The sequence below is a fragment of the Herpailurus yagouaroundi genome, unplaced genomic scaffold (genome assembly GCF_014898765.1).
Source record: "Herpailurus yagouaroundi ecotype Mexico unplaced genomic scaffold, PumYag 308, whole genome shotgun sequence".
In the NCBI taxonomy this organism is placed as follows: Eukaryota; Metazoa; Chordata; class Mammalia; order Carnivora; family Felidae; genus Herpailurus; species Herpailurus yagouaroundi.
In genome coordinates, this window is record NW_024412525.1 from 5632948 (window position 1) to 5650113 (window position 17166).

The 17166-nt window shown below is 41.3% G+C and overlaps 1 protein-coding gene and 1 long non-coding RNA gene across 8 annotated transcripts in view; one reads left to right on the top strand and one right to left on the bottom strand.

Annotated features, from left to right (window-relative positions):
- Positions 1–12914, bottom strand: part of RBBP5 (RB binding protein 5, histone lysine methyltransferase complex subunit) — a 35786-nt gene extending 22872 nt beyond the window's left edge. For both annotated transcript variants that reach the window (XM_040462304.1, XM_040462303.1), the window contains exons 1-3: positions 12757–12914; positions 2786–2811; positions 1698–1870 (exon numbers count right to left, since the gene is read on the bottom strand). In XM_040462304.1, the coding sequence (XP_040318238.1) occupies positions 1698–1870; positions 2786–2811; positions 12757–12775 (218 nt within the window). In that variant the 5' untranslated portion in view covers positions 12776–12914. The remainder of the gene's footprint in view (positions 1–1697; positions 1871–2785; positions 2812–12756) is intronic.
- A 254-nt stretch (positions 12915–13168) lies between these two features.
- The window catches only part of LOC121021650 (uncharacterized), a 42389-nt gene continuing 38391 nt past the window's right edge, over positions 13169–17166 (top strand). For all 6 annotated transcript variants that reach the window (XR_005786628.1, XR_005786627.1, XR_005786626.1 and 3 more), the window contains exons 1-2: positions 13169–13315; positions 14251–14345. This is a non-coding gene — a long non-coding RNA (uncharacterized LOC121021650). The remainder of the gene's footprint in view (positions 13316–14250; positions 14346–17166) is intronic.

Below are 17166 nucleotides of genomic sequence, written 5' to 3' on the forward strand. Positions count from 1 at the left end.
CTGACAGCGCAGAACCTGCTAGGGATTCTCTCTCTTTCCTGCTCTTTCTGCCCCTCCCCAACTCGTGCACACACACTCTCTCTCTCTCAAAATAAATATACTTAAAAAAAACTATATATAGAAACATACTAAAATCTTTGGGTAACAGAGTACTATGGGAGACACTAATTCTTTCTGTTTTGCTATATTTTCCGTAATGTTCTACATGATTATATATTATTTTACAATAAAAATATATGTATATTTTTTAACAGGTAGGAGTGCTAAGATTGGGATGAGGCTGCACAACTCTGTGAATATATACAAAACCAGTGAATTGGGGGCACCCAGGTGGCTCAGTCAGTTGGGTGTCTTGACTCGGTTTCAGTTCAGGTCAGGATCTCACGGTTCTTGAGTTCAAGTACTGCATCAGGCTCTGCAGTGACAGCATGGAGCCCGATTGGGATTCTCTCTCTCTGCCCCGCCCCTGCTCATTCACCCACTCTCTCTCAAAATAAACAGATAAACTTTAAAAGAAAAAGAATACCAGTGAATTGTACACTTTGAGTGAATTGTACAGTATGTGAATTATATAGATTTTAATCAAGCTATTAAAAACATACGCATTTATTTATTTCAATATTGCAAAAACACAACAACAGAAAAAAACGAAATGCAAAGGAAATGGAAAAGCTCTAATGGATCATGCAGGCTGGTCCTCTCATTCTGCATAGTAGAGACAAGTTTTGGCCGAAGCTAGTTCATTAGGCTGTCAAACCTAGACTGGGATTCAGGCCTCCCCACCATCCAGGGCCTTACAATGTCGCTGCCACTTCCATTTACACAAAAGGAAATATGTCACAGTTCCATTAGATCTGATGAGGTACTTGGGGCGCCTGGGTGGCTCAGTCGGTTGAGCGTCCGACTTTGGCTCAGGTCACGATCTCGCGGTTCCTGAGTTCAAGCCCCGCGTCAGGCTCTGTGCTGACAGCTCAGAGCGTGGAGCCTGTTTCAGATTCTGTGTCTCCCTCTCTCTCTCTGACCCTCCCCCGTTCAGGCTCTGTCTGTCTCTCTCTGTCTCAAAAATAAATAAACGTTAAAAAAAAAAAAATTAAAAAAAAAAAAAAGATCTGATGAGGTACTGTTTTGGGTCCCAAGTTCCGTTAGAAGAAGAGGTGCCCTACAACAAAACCTTCCAAAGCAGATACGGTAGTCTCCAAGGGGAAGAAAGAAATCAATGGGCATTTATTTATATTACATTTTAGCTCAATCTATTTGATAGAAAAGTTGAACTACAATTCAGTGAAGGAACAGACAGTGATCAGTGGAACTCCTGGAACTCAAAAACCTGGACAAAGCTGCAGTAGAGGATTTCCAAGGTTCCCTCCTAATCAAGATTTTCTATTCTAAACCAAAGGTCAATATCACAAACAGGACTACAGCCGCCATCTGTAAATATCTCATCTCAGTCCTGAAATAGTCTCAGACAGGGCCTGATTTGGATCCACAAGTACAGGGGGTCTCTCCCCCACAAAGGTGCTTCGAGGACAGCACGGGTTCAAGGTCTACAGACACTAGGAGAAACGGTACTACTAATGAATGAATACTTAAAACTCTAAATATTAAAATATCTAGTAAAGTGAGACTGGCAATTACACAGCTGGCATTTGTCCCCCTAACTCAACTCATATTCCACATATCGTGTTAAAATTCCTTACCATAAAGAACAGACAGGATGGATGTGTGCACTAATTATTTTAGCGATGCCTCTCGTCAAGAAATCCCAGATGACAATTCGGCCATCGTTACAGCCAACTGCAAGCAGTGTGCCCCACCTGTTAAAGGTGCAAGTCAGGGCCATGCTGATACAATCCAAAGTTCCATCGGCTTCCTAAAAATTAAAACAAATACAAGAATATACACAATAATACCCCATAATAACCAAATTATTTCTTCAAGGTTCTCTCTCATCTATGACGCTTCTGTTTAATTTACATTACAACATATACCAAAATAATCTCTATATGTGTTCTTACACTTATTAAGCTAGACAGAACAAGGAAATATTTATAAAAGCTAACAGAGAATGTTTAGAAACAGATGTAATAAATCTCATACATTACCAGTATAACTCTGTGCACACTGTGAGGGGCAATTAGGCAAAATATAACAAGATTCATTAAAGGAGTCATGGTACTGACCCAGTTATCATAGTTCTTGAGATTTATTTCAAGAAAAATAATGTAAAACAAAATCACTAGAACAGCCTGCCTGTGCAACATCAGGAAAGTCAAATACATATTTTATACTCCTATCAAGCCATTTAAACTAATGACTATGATGACTAAAATAATGACTAAAACCATAATGACTACACTGAAACGCATTCCAAGTATTACAAAATATTTTTACATTTAAAAAAGTGTAAAGCACACTTAGAGCACACACGTTATTGCTATGCAAAAACACTGATTCAAAGTAGAAAAACACAGAAAAAAATCTAGGTACAGGTGATGGTACAGTTTATGAAAAATCCTTCCAAGTATTTTTTTTTTTAATTTACTGGGAAATGAACTATTTAAGATTTACAACATTATGGTGAGGTTTTCCACCAATACTGCCTATTTCCCCTCTCCTCGAAATAAAGCACCGAGTTCCTTATTATAGCAAAAGAGGTACCACCACAGTTAATGCTGTCCAAAAAAAAGGGGGGGGGGGGTGAGGGGATCAAACTACATTTTCCACCCAAACACAAAAGCTAGCCAGTTACCATATTCCTAAATTCACAGTAATACTATACTCTTACCTCTGGATAATTCTGCCCAAAGGACTCTGCAACAAAGCAAAGAAAGAGTTCATGGAGCATGTGCAACACGTGGAGGGACCCCTCCCCCCGCCCCCGCTTAGGGCTGGTGGATGCAGTGGTTCGCAAAGCGTGGACGGGGAACTGCCTGGACGGGCCAGGGACTTCAGGGGGTCACACTTATTTTCATTATCAAACCAAGATGGCATTTGACTCTTTACTCTCAATATCGCTTACGTTTACAGATGACTTGTCCTGAGGCCCCCCAATCAGTGATATTGCAACAGAGTGAATGCAAAAGTAGATGCGAGAATTCTGCCAACTTCTACTTAGGCAAGCATTAAAGACAATTTGTAAAATTGTAAAACCATGCTATTATTCTATTTTTTTTTTTTAGAAAATCGTTATTTTTCATAAAAATGTTACCTATAAACATAATGGGGTTTACTGGTAATGGGATTATCGTGGTTATTTTTAACTACAAACTTTAAAAAAATCCAGTCTGCCAAACGTCTCTTATCCAATGAACTCTCTAAAGCCTCATTAATAGCAGCCAACCAGCAGTGACCATTTATCTTCCTAAGAATGACATTTACGTTGTAACATAATCTGGTAGTTGATTAAAGATGCAATTCTCTATATGAAGTTCTTAAGCATACAACATTTGGGTGCCAATACCCCTGAATGCTTTTCCTGTATGAAATGCTGCATCCACATGGGAATAACAAACGTTTCGAGCTACAGAGGATGGCATGATTACCGCCTGCTTCTCCGAATTTTCACGTCTACAGCAACACCGTCTTTGTCGGCATTTACTTATACAATTACCTAAGTATTTCATCATGGTGGCTTTTATAGTATACTCTGAGAACTACAGGTCCATGAAAGTTGTTTCACAGGGCACTCAAGTAAGATTTCATTTTTCAAAAAAAGAAGCCCAGTGCTTTGACAAAGAAAAGAAAAAAAAAGTTTGGAAACCAGTTCTATTACATTCTGTCCTTTAAAAAAATTGAAAACCAAAGAGTGAAAACATTAAAACTAATCAAAACACAGGCCCTACAGTAAAGAACACTGAGAGGGATGAAACTAAAGGTAAACGCCCCCAGAAGGTAATTATCTTGATTATCTACTGTGAGCCACATTTACGGTGGCTGACTGCATTCAATTATGAAAGAAAAGGGTGAACTGAAATGATGAAACCAGATCAAGAGGTTTTTGAAAGAACTTTTCTCAAGTTACCAAACTAATACGTGTAAGTAATACAGCAATGTGTAATTAAAAAATGGTAGTTTCCTCCCTGCAACCCACTCAGCAAGGTACAAGTTTCCATATGTTTCTATATGCTTATTTGTATAAGCAAATCTATAAGCATATATTTGTATAAGCATTCATATATTTACAGCTGTTTTTTAAATAAAACATGACACATACGATGGGACTTGCTTCCTTTAACAATGTAACCTATACGTCTTTCCAAATCAGTAAGATAGAAGATCTATATTCACATGGGTGAGAAACAAACCAAAAAAAAGTATTTATCCAAAAATTAAAAACAACATAAACAAAAAACCACAATCTGGGAATATGAAGTACTCTGGAAGGAGCCGAGTGTGACCTTCTGTGTTGTGATAAGGGAAAAGCACATACAAGATTCTGAGAAAGTCCAGAATCCAGGGATCATTTTAATGTCTGATTACCTCTCAACACAGACTACCCCTTGTATTTCTGGTTTATGTTTTTCGGGTGGGTTTTTCTTCTTTGAGGATCATCCTAGTTAACAGAATAACAATAAGGAGTTTAAAGGAGCACAACGAGAAAGTGACATATAAAAAAGATGAGGCTAATCTGGGGCAGTTTTGTTGGGGGGCCTGAGCAAGACGGCTGTCAGGCAGGATTACAGGAGCACAAAGCCCTTTCCTCACAGAATGCTCAAGACTGCTGTCATATGCTCCATCTTGCCACCACACCATTTAATGTCATGATCAGATTTCTTAGGTTTTAAAGACCATGCAGGAGGGAAAAAGATGCCCAGAGACGTGGATGCCAAAAAGAAACAAAACCCCAGTCAGAGACTGAACTTCATAATACACTTGATACAAAAACACGAGTGACTTCTATAGCAAAACACATCATTTCCAAATCTGACAAAACTGATTACAGAAGAAAAATCCTTGACTGGATCAGTAAGTAGAGAACACAATGAAAGCCTGTTAAAGACATACCATTAAAAGTGGGTGGGTGGGGGGGGACACACAGCAGACCCTTAAGGCTTTTGTGACCAGTTTCTCCTAAATCTCAAGCAGCAGATAATTACCACGTTATGCAAGCTATTTCCGTGCAGGAAAAAAAATATATCAGTTTTTTATAAAACCAACACAACTGATACCAAAACTTCATGGTGACAGTACTAAAAAGAAAACAACAATTTTCTCAACATAAATGGTACATAGCATTTCACCTTTAGATTCTGCAGACTTGAATCGCAACTTCTAGCAGCATTTACAATTATAATCAAACCCTAAAGACAAAGCATCTGGAGTGTGTTACTGTACCACTTAAGAAGGCATTATGGTATAGGAGAGGGGAAAAGGACCAGGGGTAGGGCTACAGCACCCAAACACCTCCACGGCATAATGAACTCTGATGTACTCCCTTAGTGAAGAATGTTTATACCAGCGATACAATCCTATCAGTAGATGCTGAAATCATCTAAAACTCCATAATGGTTTCTAATAAAAGGAACAGAAGACTACAATAAACGATAAAAATCTATCAAAAACACGGACGATTCTCATTCCAAAAGGTGCAATATTAAAACCATTTCAATTAGTATCGGCAATGAGAAAGGGATATATCACCATTAACACCATCTTGGTGGTTCCAACCAAAGAAAATGAAATAATTGGTTTAACCACTGAAAATAAGGAGATAAAACTATTGCTCTTTCGCTATTATTGAATACCTAGAAAACACAAGAGACTCAAATAAGAGAACTACTTAAATTAGTAAGAAAATAGGGAGGGGTGTCTGGTTGGCTCACTCAAAAGAGCCAGCAACTCTTGATCTCAGAATGGTGACTTCGAGCCCCAGGCTGGGTGTAGAGATTACTTAAAAATAAATAGATTTTTTTAAATTTATAATATAGAGTAAGGTGGCTTAATACAAGAAAAATATTCAAACATTAATAGCTTTTCTCTACATTAGAAATTAGTACCCAAAAATAGAAATACAAGGAAAAATTCTACTCACAATGGCTACAAAACATAGAAAATATTTAAGGAAAGGGGCGCCTGGGTGGCTCAATCGGTTGAGCGGCCGACTTCGGCTCAGGTCAGGATCTCACGGCTCGTGAGTTCAAGCCCCACATCGGACTCTGTGATGACAGCTCAGAGCCTGGAGCCTGCTACGGATTCTGTGTCCCTCTCTCTCTTTGCCCCTCCCCCACTCATGCTCTGTGTCTCTTTCTCAAGAATAAATAAACATTAAAAAAAAATTTTAATATTTAAGGAAAAGGTAATAAGGCAAGACACAGGACACATATGAAGAAAAGTATAAAATCTCAGGTAAGGCCATTTTGGGATGGGAAAACTTAATGGCTTTCCCTAAAAATTAACATTTTATGTAATTCTAGATGGATTAAAGACAAATGTAAAAAAAAAATCTAAATGTATGGTAAAGCCGCTGATATATGATAAAGGAGGCATTTCGATTTAGTGAATAACTTATTTAACATACAGGGAATGACAAGTGACTGTTCATCTGGAAGGAGATGGAAGTTAGGAGGAAAAAAGGTTAATTCCTCTCACGTTACATGAAAATTTCAGGTAAATTAATGTTTTTAAACAGCAAAAATCTCTGAAGAAAATCAAGGAGACCACATGTATAATCTAGGGTAGGGAAGACCTTAACCAAGTGAGGAAAACTAAAAGCGAAATTCGTTTGATTAAATAAAAATTGAACATTTTACGTGACAACATAGTCAAGATTTACAAAAATTTGCAATGCAAATAACTGATAGGAGTCAGTTATTTACCTATCTTATACAGTTACCTATCTTATAAAGCAAGTTTATACAATAAGGAAAAAAAACAAAAAGAGCATGCATAAACAAACCATAGAAGAACAAAATCAGACGCCTCTGAACAGAGGAAAACATATCAAACTCAGCTGTAGCTGGAGAAATGTAAATCCAAATTAAAAATGAGATACCACTTTCATCCATCAGACAGGAAAATTTAGAGCGAATACCTGCGGGCAGAGGGGAGGGCAAAGGAACATTTCTCCACATTACTTGCAAAAATGGGAATTGTTATAGCCTTTGAGAAAAGGGATCAGCATCTATTAAAAGCAAAACACACGGGCACCTGGGTGGTTCGGTCAGTTGAGCAGGACTTCGGCTCAGGTCGTGATCTCACGGTTCGTGAGTTCGAACCCTGCATGGGGCTCGCTGCTGCCAGCGCTGAGCCCGCTTCGCAGAGCCCATTTCAGATCCAGTCCCCCTCTCTCTCTGCCCCTCCCTCGCTCGTGTTCTCTCAAAAATAAATAAACATTAAAAAAAAATGCAAAACATATATAGTCTTCATCTCAGCAATCCTACAGTCGGAAATCTAATCTCCACAGATGTAAACACAACAATGGGACAAAGTACAGATATTTTAAAGTATTGTTTTCTAGGTGGCCAAAAAACAAAGAAAACCTCCCCAAACTGGAAATAAGGTAAATGCCCATTAATAGCGTAATGGATGAATAACATATGCTGTATTCAAACATACTAATAAATTACACAAATATCTTAGAGAAATCTGCATTGGTGTTACTAAGTAGAAAAAAAGGCAAACCACAAAGTGTACATTATATAATCTCATTGTTTTTTACCATGTGCATCCACACACACACACACACACACACACACACACACAAGTATATATAAGCATAGAGAAAAATATGGAAGGAAATATGTGGGATTATCAACAAAAAGGAGGAGGCAAGGAAAAAAGACCACTTTTTTTTTTATTTTTTTTAACGTTTTATTTATTTTTGAGACAGAGAGAGACAGAGCATGAGCAGGGGAGGGTCAGAGAGACAGGGAGGCACAGAATCCAAAACAGGCTCCAGGCTGTTGAGCTGTCAGCCCAGAGCCCAATGTAGGGCTCGAACCCACGGACCGCGAGATCATGACCTGAGCCGAAGTCGGATGCCCAACCGACTGAGCCACCCAGGCGCCCCAAGACCACTTTTTTTTTTTTTAAAAAGCATGTAAATTTCACAATTAAAATTACTTATCATGAATGTGTATCTACATGAACGCATTAAAAACCATCGAATCTAGTATCTCCTAACGTGTAGGAATAGTATCCTACAGTGATAAGTGAAGAAAGTTTCAAATACTGTGTATAAAAAGGTTCTATTTCTGTAAAAAAGCTGAAACAAAGCCCTAACAAATGTGTTTAAATGTCTGTATGAGCAAGGAATAAGCTAGAAAAGGATAATCATTAGACGTTACCATTTGGGGAAGGGGAGAAAGACAGTTCTTTCCGTACGCATGTCTGTACTGTCTCCACTGCTGTGGTAAGTAGGTGCTCTATTTGTTCATTGGAAAAGCAAGAAACTAAAGAACCTCAATGAGCTTTCCAGACTTACGCCCCTGCTGGCTCATCATTCTTTGAAGAGCTCAAACCTGCATCAGCAGCTCCCACTTACTGAAGGCTCAGGTGTCAGACTCTGCACGAAGGTCTTTTACATATTGTCATGAGGCCCTCTCCGTTCACTACTAAGTGACAACTACAGTCACCGGCCAGGCCCCAAGACCTGACCTTTACTGCCCACCTGCTTGTACTCACCAACCTACGTCCCACATTTTTCCTTGAGTTCTTCTTTCCGGCTGATCTCTTCACTCAGGCAACTGGAAACCGAAACCACCCCTCAAGAGACAGGGCCCAGACGGGTTAGAGAGGAACCCCTGACTAGTGCCTGTGTAGAAGGCCCACGGAGGGACCTCCAACTTTACCTCACTGTAATACTAAAATCTCTGCTCAAGGAGGAACACAAGCCTCATTTGCACAGCAGTGCGTGTACAGGTATGTTTCCCCAACACGCCCCGTGGGCTTATGCCCGCCTCTACATGAGATGCTATGGCTTCCCACCAAACATTCATCCTAACCCTATAAAGAGGGAGCCATGCACCCTTATTCAGAGTCGTAGCTTTGGAAGTCACTCCCCGTGATCTCCTTATTTGCCGCAAATACAGTTTGCTTTGTGCACAACTCCACCTGGTGTATCTTATTTCAATGTTTTTCAAACAGGACTCAATCCACCACAAATGGATAAATTAATTTAGTGACACCCAACAAGTTTTTTAAAACTTTAGGAAAAGAGGACATTGAGCATGACAAAGATTAAGTACAATTTTGAGAGGGGAGCCTGGCTGACTCAGTCAGTAGAGCGTCAGACTTTGGTTCAGGTCATGATCTCGCGGTTCGAGTTCGAGCCCCACATTAGTCTCACTGCTGTCAGCGTGCAGAGCCTGCTTTGGATCCTCTGTCCCCCTCTCTGCACCCCCCCCCCCCCCCGCTCATTCTCACGTGCGCTCTCTCTCTCAAAAATAAACATTTAAAAAATCTTTTAAAAAATATAATTTTGAGAAACATATATATTTGTATACATGATAGGTTGTGACAGAAAATACATTTCTTACTGTGAGTTATAAAAATAAGCTTGAAAAACTCTTATTTTAACTTTGTATCTCCAAGTGCATACTGTCTGATACGCAGCAAGGGCTCAAAAGTGATTGCAGAAGTAGGGGCGCCTGGGTGGCTCAGTCGGTTGAGCATCCGACTTCAGCTCAGATCATGATCTCACAGCTCGGTGAGTTCGAGCCCTGCGTCGGGGCTCTATGCTGACAGCTTGGAGCCAAGAGCCTGCTTCGGATACTGTGTCTCCCTCTCTCTGCCCCTAACCCACTCGCATTCTGTCTCTGTCCCTCTCAAAAATAAATCGTTAAAAATTTTTTTTAAGTGATTGCAGAAGTAAAATCAGTACCTTGCCTGTTCAAATTAAGAACACATTATTCCTTTCGTTTATCCGGCCAGCTATTCTTTTGCATGCTCCCACAGTCACATCACTTGTTCCTTTCTGCTTTTTAGCTGCAATCATGAACTTTCTCCTTTAAAACTCAGTCACTTCCATAGCAATGTGTACCTTCTGGATCAGCCTTCTTTTAAATTGTCTAACCTTCCAATGCTAAATACTCCTAAGTTTCACTGTCACGAATCTCCTGTATCATTCAAAAAAAACCTTTACTGTGATTCTGCTATCTCTTTCAACATACTAGCCTATCTAACACCTTTCCTCCATCCTTAAATTTCTTTTTTACTTTTTTTATTTTATTATTTATTTTGAGTGACACAGAGGGAGCATGAGCGGGGGAGGGGCAGAGAGCTAGAGAGACGGAGACAGAGACAGAGAATCCCAAGCAGGCTCTGCACAGTCAGCACGCAGAGCCCAATGCAGGGCTCGACCTCACAAAACTGAGATCGTGACGTGAGCCAAAATCAAGAGTCCGGCGTTTAACCAACTGAACAACCCAGGAGCCCCCCATCCTTAAGTTTTTAAAAACAAGGGTCGACTTTTAGCCTCCACCCCACCTCCCACACCTTCCTAAAATGATGGTCATTTGATTTCTGCTCAAGGTGCTGCAGGACTGCCTAGGACTATACAGAGCAGGTCTTTCTCAGTCTCAAGTGCTCTACAGCAGGCTTCGGACAGCAAACCAACCAACCTGTATCCTCTTCCACCTGGACAAGGACAAACATACGGAAGCACTCAAAACTACGCTAGCTCTGGGCGCCTGGGTGGCTCGGTCATTTGAGCATCCGACTTCCGCTCAGGTCATGATCTCACAGCTTGTGAGTTCAAGCCCCACATCAAGCTCTCTGCTGTCAGCGCAAAACCCACTTTGGATCTTCCGTCCCCACCCCCAACCCCCCCGCCTCTTCTCCACTTGCTGTCTGTCAAAAATAAATAAATCTTTAAAAAATATAGATGCCGAACTCATAGTAAGTACTATGTAACTCTTAATCTATCATTTATTCCTCCTCATCACCCCTGAATATAGGTCATTGTCCAAGATTCTGCCCTCAGCGGTTTTCTTTTTCTGCCCCTCCCACCTTCTCCCTTGGTCTTGTCAACTACTCACAAGGTTTCAATAAGCCCACCTGTAGGAAAATTACAGATCACTCTCGTAAATCGAAACCTATTTCCTGAACCCCAGATCCACCCTCAGTGTTGTCTCTTCCCAATTTCCTGAAATGTTTGTCAGTAATACCGTCATCGGCTCCCATCATTTTCACTTGACTGTTCCTCACCACCAGCACCGCCACCACATGCAAGCAATTTTCAGATTCTGTCAACTCTACCTCCTCAGTGTCTTTTTGTTCCATTTCCTAGCTCAGACCTTCTTTATCACTCATTTACTCTGGCCCTCCAAACTGTTTTCACACCATCCAAGGCTCAACAACACGTTGCTGTCAGATGAAGGAGGGAGGGAGGGAGGGAGGGAGGGAGGAAGGAAGGAAGGAAGGAAGAAAAAGAAAAGGAAAGGAAGGAGAAAAGGAGAGGAGAGAAAGAAAGAAGGAAAGAAATGAAAAGAAAAGAGAGAGCATAGCTCTGATTAAGTTACTTACCAGGTGAAAAACCCTTCAATGCATCTGCCCTACCTTCCTTAAAAAGCACAGACTTTTCAGCTGGGCATTCAAGAGCTTCCACAAAACAGATGGCAGCAACCCCATCTCTTGGCCTTCTCTTTATTCACAATACACACAACCTGGCCAAGCAGGAACATTCTTTAGGTGTTCTCTCACTGATGTCTTAGCACATTCCTAACAAGCACTCCTCCACGTATCTTCACACTTCAGTCTGTCAATATTTTACCAATCTTAAATGTCCACTCAAAACTCCAACTCCTCCAGAGGTTTCTTTGTTCCTGGTTACCTTTCTTCCCCTGCCCCAAAGATACTCACTCGCTCTTCTAAGTGTTCTTAGACTTAATGACTCTTAAAGGCCTGCCTGCATTCTGTAATATATATTATGGCTATTTACATAATCACCTTAATCTCCCTGCTTAACAAAAAGCTCCTTAAAGGTAAAAACTTTCTGAAAAATCTTGGGGGCCCTTTAAACATCCAGTACAGCTTCTGATTTTTTTTTTTTTTTAAGAGAAACTTTACAGAAAGTCGTTTAGGACTTCTGGAAAACTTCAGACATCCCTCGGCTATCATGCTAAACACCAAATGAAATCCTAGAAGAAAAGACCCACGGTTTTTAAACAACTTGGGTAAGGGGTAAAAATCACCCAAAGAGAGGGTGACAAAAGACAAATGCCTCTGTAGCTCTCAGTGTTTTACACACTGTCCCTGGTAGTTAAGGAGCTTAAATGGGAAGCCAAGATAACTGGATTCCAGTGCCACCTATGCCATTTACTCACTTAGTGCCCTCCAATCACTACTGTCTAAGACTTTTTTCATCTGTCGAATAAGAGACTTCAACTAGATCTTCAAGTTCCTCTCCTTGGGCATCCCGTGTTTCTACAAAACAATCTAACTTGTCCAAGCACCCAAACCCCTGACAAGTCTTCAAAGCTTCACCTAAGCCTCACATCCTTAGATTCCTGATTTTCCAATAACTCTGGTCCTGCCTGCTCTGGGCTACTTCAGCACCTTCGATCCTTGTGATCAAATCGAAGTCACAAACTGTCCCTGCCGCTCCACAACTGATCTGAAAGTAGCCTCGGGAAAGGCAATGCATTCTGCTCAGGCAGAAGCTGGGCTGCCCCCTCCCGCTGCTGCTCCATAATAGGAGCGCCCAATGATCCACAGCAGAACTATGTGCCTAAGGTTGCAGCCTGAGTCCCTCCCGACCAGGCTCCCTCCTTTCCAAAACCAAAGGGTTTTCTAAAACGCAACCACAGCCCTCCTCACCGAGCAACTCGAGGTTCATCCCTGAGGACTCTGGCCGCCTGGTCTCAGCTCCAGGAACGACGCCTTTTCCCCCCACCGCCTGCTTTCTGAGATGTGCGTGTAAGTGGGGGCCGCCGCAAATAGCTTAGCGCAGGCTCCGGAGACTTTCTGGTTTAGAAGACCCCGCGGCTTCCGCTTTCTTCCCCCGCCTTCCTTGTTCGTTTCAAATGAGCTGTCCATACATACGCCTAATCAAAAAGAAGAACTAACTCGGAATCACTTGAGTATGATGTTGACTAAGGGGCGAAAAAGCTATCGTCACTTAGTACTTTAAGAAGTGCAGTAATTCGTGGCCGTTTTCGCCCGAATCATGTAGGCGAACGAGAAACTTCAGGCATATAGCTAGACTGCTAGTCCTTCCTGTGTTGTGTGTTCAGCCGCGTTGTCCCGGCCGGCTGCTTCCGATGCCCTCAAGAAAGGTTCCGGGCAAAGTCCGACGGATGTAGGAAAGCGGGAAAGGTCGGCTGTGGTGCACGGATGTGGAGCGGAGCTATAGTCCCCAAGGCGCGTGGTCGTTTGTGTATGTTTCAGTCTCGGGAAAATTACTTCCTATTTGTAAAGATACGCCATTGGTCCCACAGAAATGTACGATAGCTTTTATTAGGCCTCTGTCTCAGGCTTTACCGTGTACCCAGCGTTGACCAGGACACTGAAAATGAATTGGAATGAGAGGTGGGCCGAGTTCTCACGAGCTCTATCCGACAGGACTGTGGTGAGATACACAAAGCAATTAGAGAAGGCCAGTTGATGGTTGCTCACGAAGAACAAATTCTTTTATCAACAAATTTCAACTATGGGTTCTGTGGGTTATCAGAAGGAAAAGAGTGGTATAGGCTTACTGTAAAAACAGGACTCGAGCTAGATCACCCTCTGTAGATTTAATGCCGATAATCCCAGCTCCACCCCTTACTAACCCCGCCCCTTGGGCAAAGTTTAATTCTCTGCGCTTCAGTTTTCTTCTATGTAAAATTGGGGGTGATGATAATGCTAGTACCTACAGGGTTATCGTGAAGATTAAATGAGCTAACACAGATGAAGCGCTTCAAACGGCAAGCGCCCAGTAAATTTTAGCTATTATTATTTACAAATCCCTTTCCCCTGAATTACCTCCCTTCCTTGAGGCCCTTAAGGGAGATCTCAGCCCCATTGGACCAAATACACTGATTGAGGCTCAGAGATATTAGGCAGTTTGCGTTCCTTCTCCTATCCAAAACGTTGCCAAAATGCCATGTAAAATATTCCACTGCCAACAACGGTAAGTAAGTGTGCAGACACTCTTACAATCATTCGTTACCAGTTCTCTCAAATTCTGCCAATTGGATAAGCGGGGAGATGTCATTGTGACATTTATTTCGTGATGAACTTTTCACATGCATAAATGTGTGTTAGTTTCTTCTGTAGGGTGGCCTGTTCATTCACTTTGCTTGTCTTTTGAATGGAGTATTTGTCTTGTAGGATAATTTAAGTGAAGAATAATATGATCGGATTGATGTTTGAGAAGGAAAACGAGGATATCGTGGAGTAAGATTGATTCGAGAAGTGGAAAGCAGGTAGGAGGTCACTGCAGTAATCCTGTGGAGAGAGGAGGAAGACCCGACTCAAAGCCAGGAAAGAGGGAAAGAGGAAGGCAATGCCTTCAAGAGAGGGGTAGGAGACAGAACTGACAATGGAAAGGTCTTTTGTATTTGGAAAGCAAAGGAGGTCAGGAGTCTGACATGACTTCTGTGTTTCTAGTTGGGGGGGCAGGGGGTACTCCGTTTAACAGAGCAGACAATGCAGGAAAAGGAACAGCTTTGGCCAAGATAGATGGGGAGTCCAGACTGGGACATGTTAGGCCTGTGAGCAACTCAAGTGACCATACTGAGTTGGAGTTCACAGAAGAGGTTTAAGCTAAAGATCGACTGCACTTCATCAATTCTAATATGCGTATATTAAATGTGGCTCCCCACATTTAAAAATCTCTTACATTTAATTATACCTCATAATTATTTAGCAGTGGGGTTTTTTCTTTCTTAGTGCTACATAAGATAACTATGTTTTACAAGTCACGGTTGCTTTGATTTGATGAAAAACAGCATAATTGGTGGACTCTGTTTTACAAGTGTTAGTTGGGGTGTATTAATAGACCAACTACAAAGGAAGGTACCCAGATTTGTATGTTGAAGGGGAGAAAAGGAAATGTAACAATTTTCCTTCTTGGCTTGAAGCAACTTTTAGCTGTCATTCAGACTTTATATGAGAAAAAAAAAAATTTCTTGACTAGGTTGAACTTCCATCTCATTAAATACTTTTACAGATTCTCCCTAAATTAAGCCAGCTGGTATTTACGTCTCCTACAGGTAAAAATCAGGAATTTTCTGAGCGGAGCACCTCCCAGTCAGCAAGGATCAAATCACGGAATATGGTGAAGGCCAGGAGATTTTTGTAACATTCCAAGGATTTAACCCAGTGGTTCTCAACCTTAGCTGCACATTGGAATTTCTGGGCACCTCAGAATAATACAGGTGCCTCAGTCCCACACCCAGAGATTCTGCATTAATTGCAAAATCTGCCTAGAGCATTCTTAGGCATTGATATATTTAGAAGATTCTTAGAGATTCTCATGTTCAGGCAGGATTGAGAACCATTACTGTAGTATAAGACTGGGGGTGCCCCCCAAATTATTGGCCTAGTCAGGGAGTGAGGACTTTCTCAGAAAATTTTCTCGACCACAATCCATGCTTATTGTGAGAGATTACAGACTTCAAAGATAGGCAGAGCTAAGAAAGAAAACATGAAATAGTAACATCAACACAGCTCTCAGTTCCCTGGAGACAAGAAGGATTAGAAGGAAATTTAATTAATTAATTAATTAACAAAAAAGGCATATACACAAGGTGATTTATTGCAGTATTATTTGTAATTGCAAAAATTTGGAAACAATCTAAGTATTTGTACATTTGTGGTACATTACACAATATCATACTCAGCAGCTATTAAAAAAATGAGGAAGGGGTGGCTTAGTGGGTTAGGAGTCTGCCTTTTTTTTTTTTAAGAGAGAGAGAACGAGAGCAGGTAGAGGGGAAGAGGGAGACAGAGAGAGAGAGAGAGAGAGAGAGAGAATCTTAAGCAGACTCCACACCTGCGCAGAGCCTGACACAGGGCTGGATCCCATGACCTTGGGATCATGGCCTGAGTCAAAACCAAGAGTTGGACACTCCACCCACTGAGCCACCCAGGCGCCCCACCCATTTGACTCTTGATCTGGGCTCAGGTCATGATCTCACAATTGTGTGATCGAGCCCTGCGATGAGCTCCATGCTGAGCGTGGAGCCTGCTTGGGATCCTCTCTCCTTCCCTCTCTCTCTGCCCCTCCCCTGCCCTTTCTCTCTCAAAATAAATGAAAAAACTTTTTTAAAAATTAGTACACGGGGAAGAACTCTACGAATTGATATAAAGCGGTTGCCAACACACATTGCTAAGTGAAAAATGCAAAGCGCAAATGCTGCCCCGAGAAAGAAAGGAATATAAAAAAAACAGAGCACATTTGTTCGTTTGTGCAAAAGAAATGCAGTACAGGAAAGATAAATCGGAAACCAAGGCAAGTGGCTACCTGTAGAGGATAGGTGGGAGAAAGATGGAAAAAGGGAGTAAATGAAATGGGGTAGCAGGAGTGAGGAGGTAGTGATACTCAGAGTATATATGCATATAGCTGTGCCTCTTAGAGCAGTGGTAGTGTCTCACATACCCCCAAAATAATGACATAACTAAAACCAACTGGGATGCGGAGAGAGCCCAAATGGAATAAGAAATACTGAAAAATGAACCCATTATAAGTCAAAAACAGCTACACTAAGAAGGATGGGAAAAAAAAAAAGAAGAATGGGAAGAAAGCAACTAGCATGAGCCCTAGGTTGGGTACCACAAGGCTAGAGACAAAAAAGAACTGCAGAAAATATCTTCATTAGCTAAACACTGCAATTATTGCACACAAGCTCCATTGATGAGTGCTAAAACGAGTAGGGAGAAGTTTGAAGAGAAACAGAATTTGCATAGTCTCAGAGTATTTCCTGCAGGATACGTATTAACTACAAAGGGAAGGATAGTAGTTTTACAGTGGGAAACCTGGCAGAAACCACCTTAATCATGTCAACATCACCAGTAATAAGACAAAGCAACATCATGAACCTGATAGGATGCATTGAGGACACATCATTACCTGCAGTGTTCTGCCTAATCAAGAGAAAACATCAGAAAAACTCAAATTGCAGGACATTTGACAGAATAACTGATCAATACTCTTCAAAAAAGTCAGCGTCAGGAAAGACAGTCAAAAGAGCTTTCAAAGACTGCATGAGACTAAGAAATAACTATATGCCATGTGGGATCTGG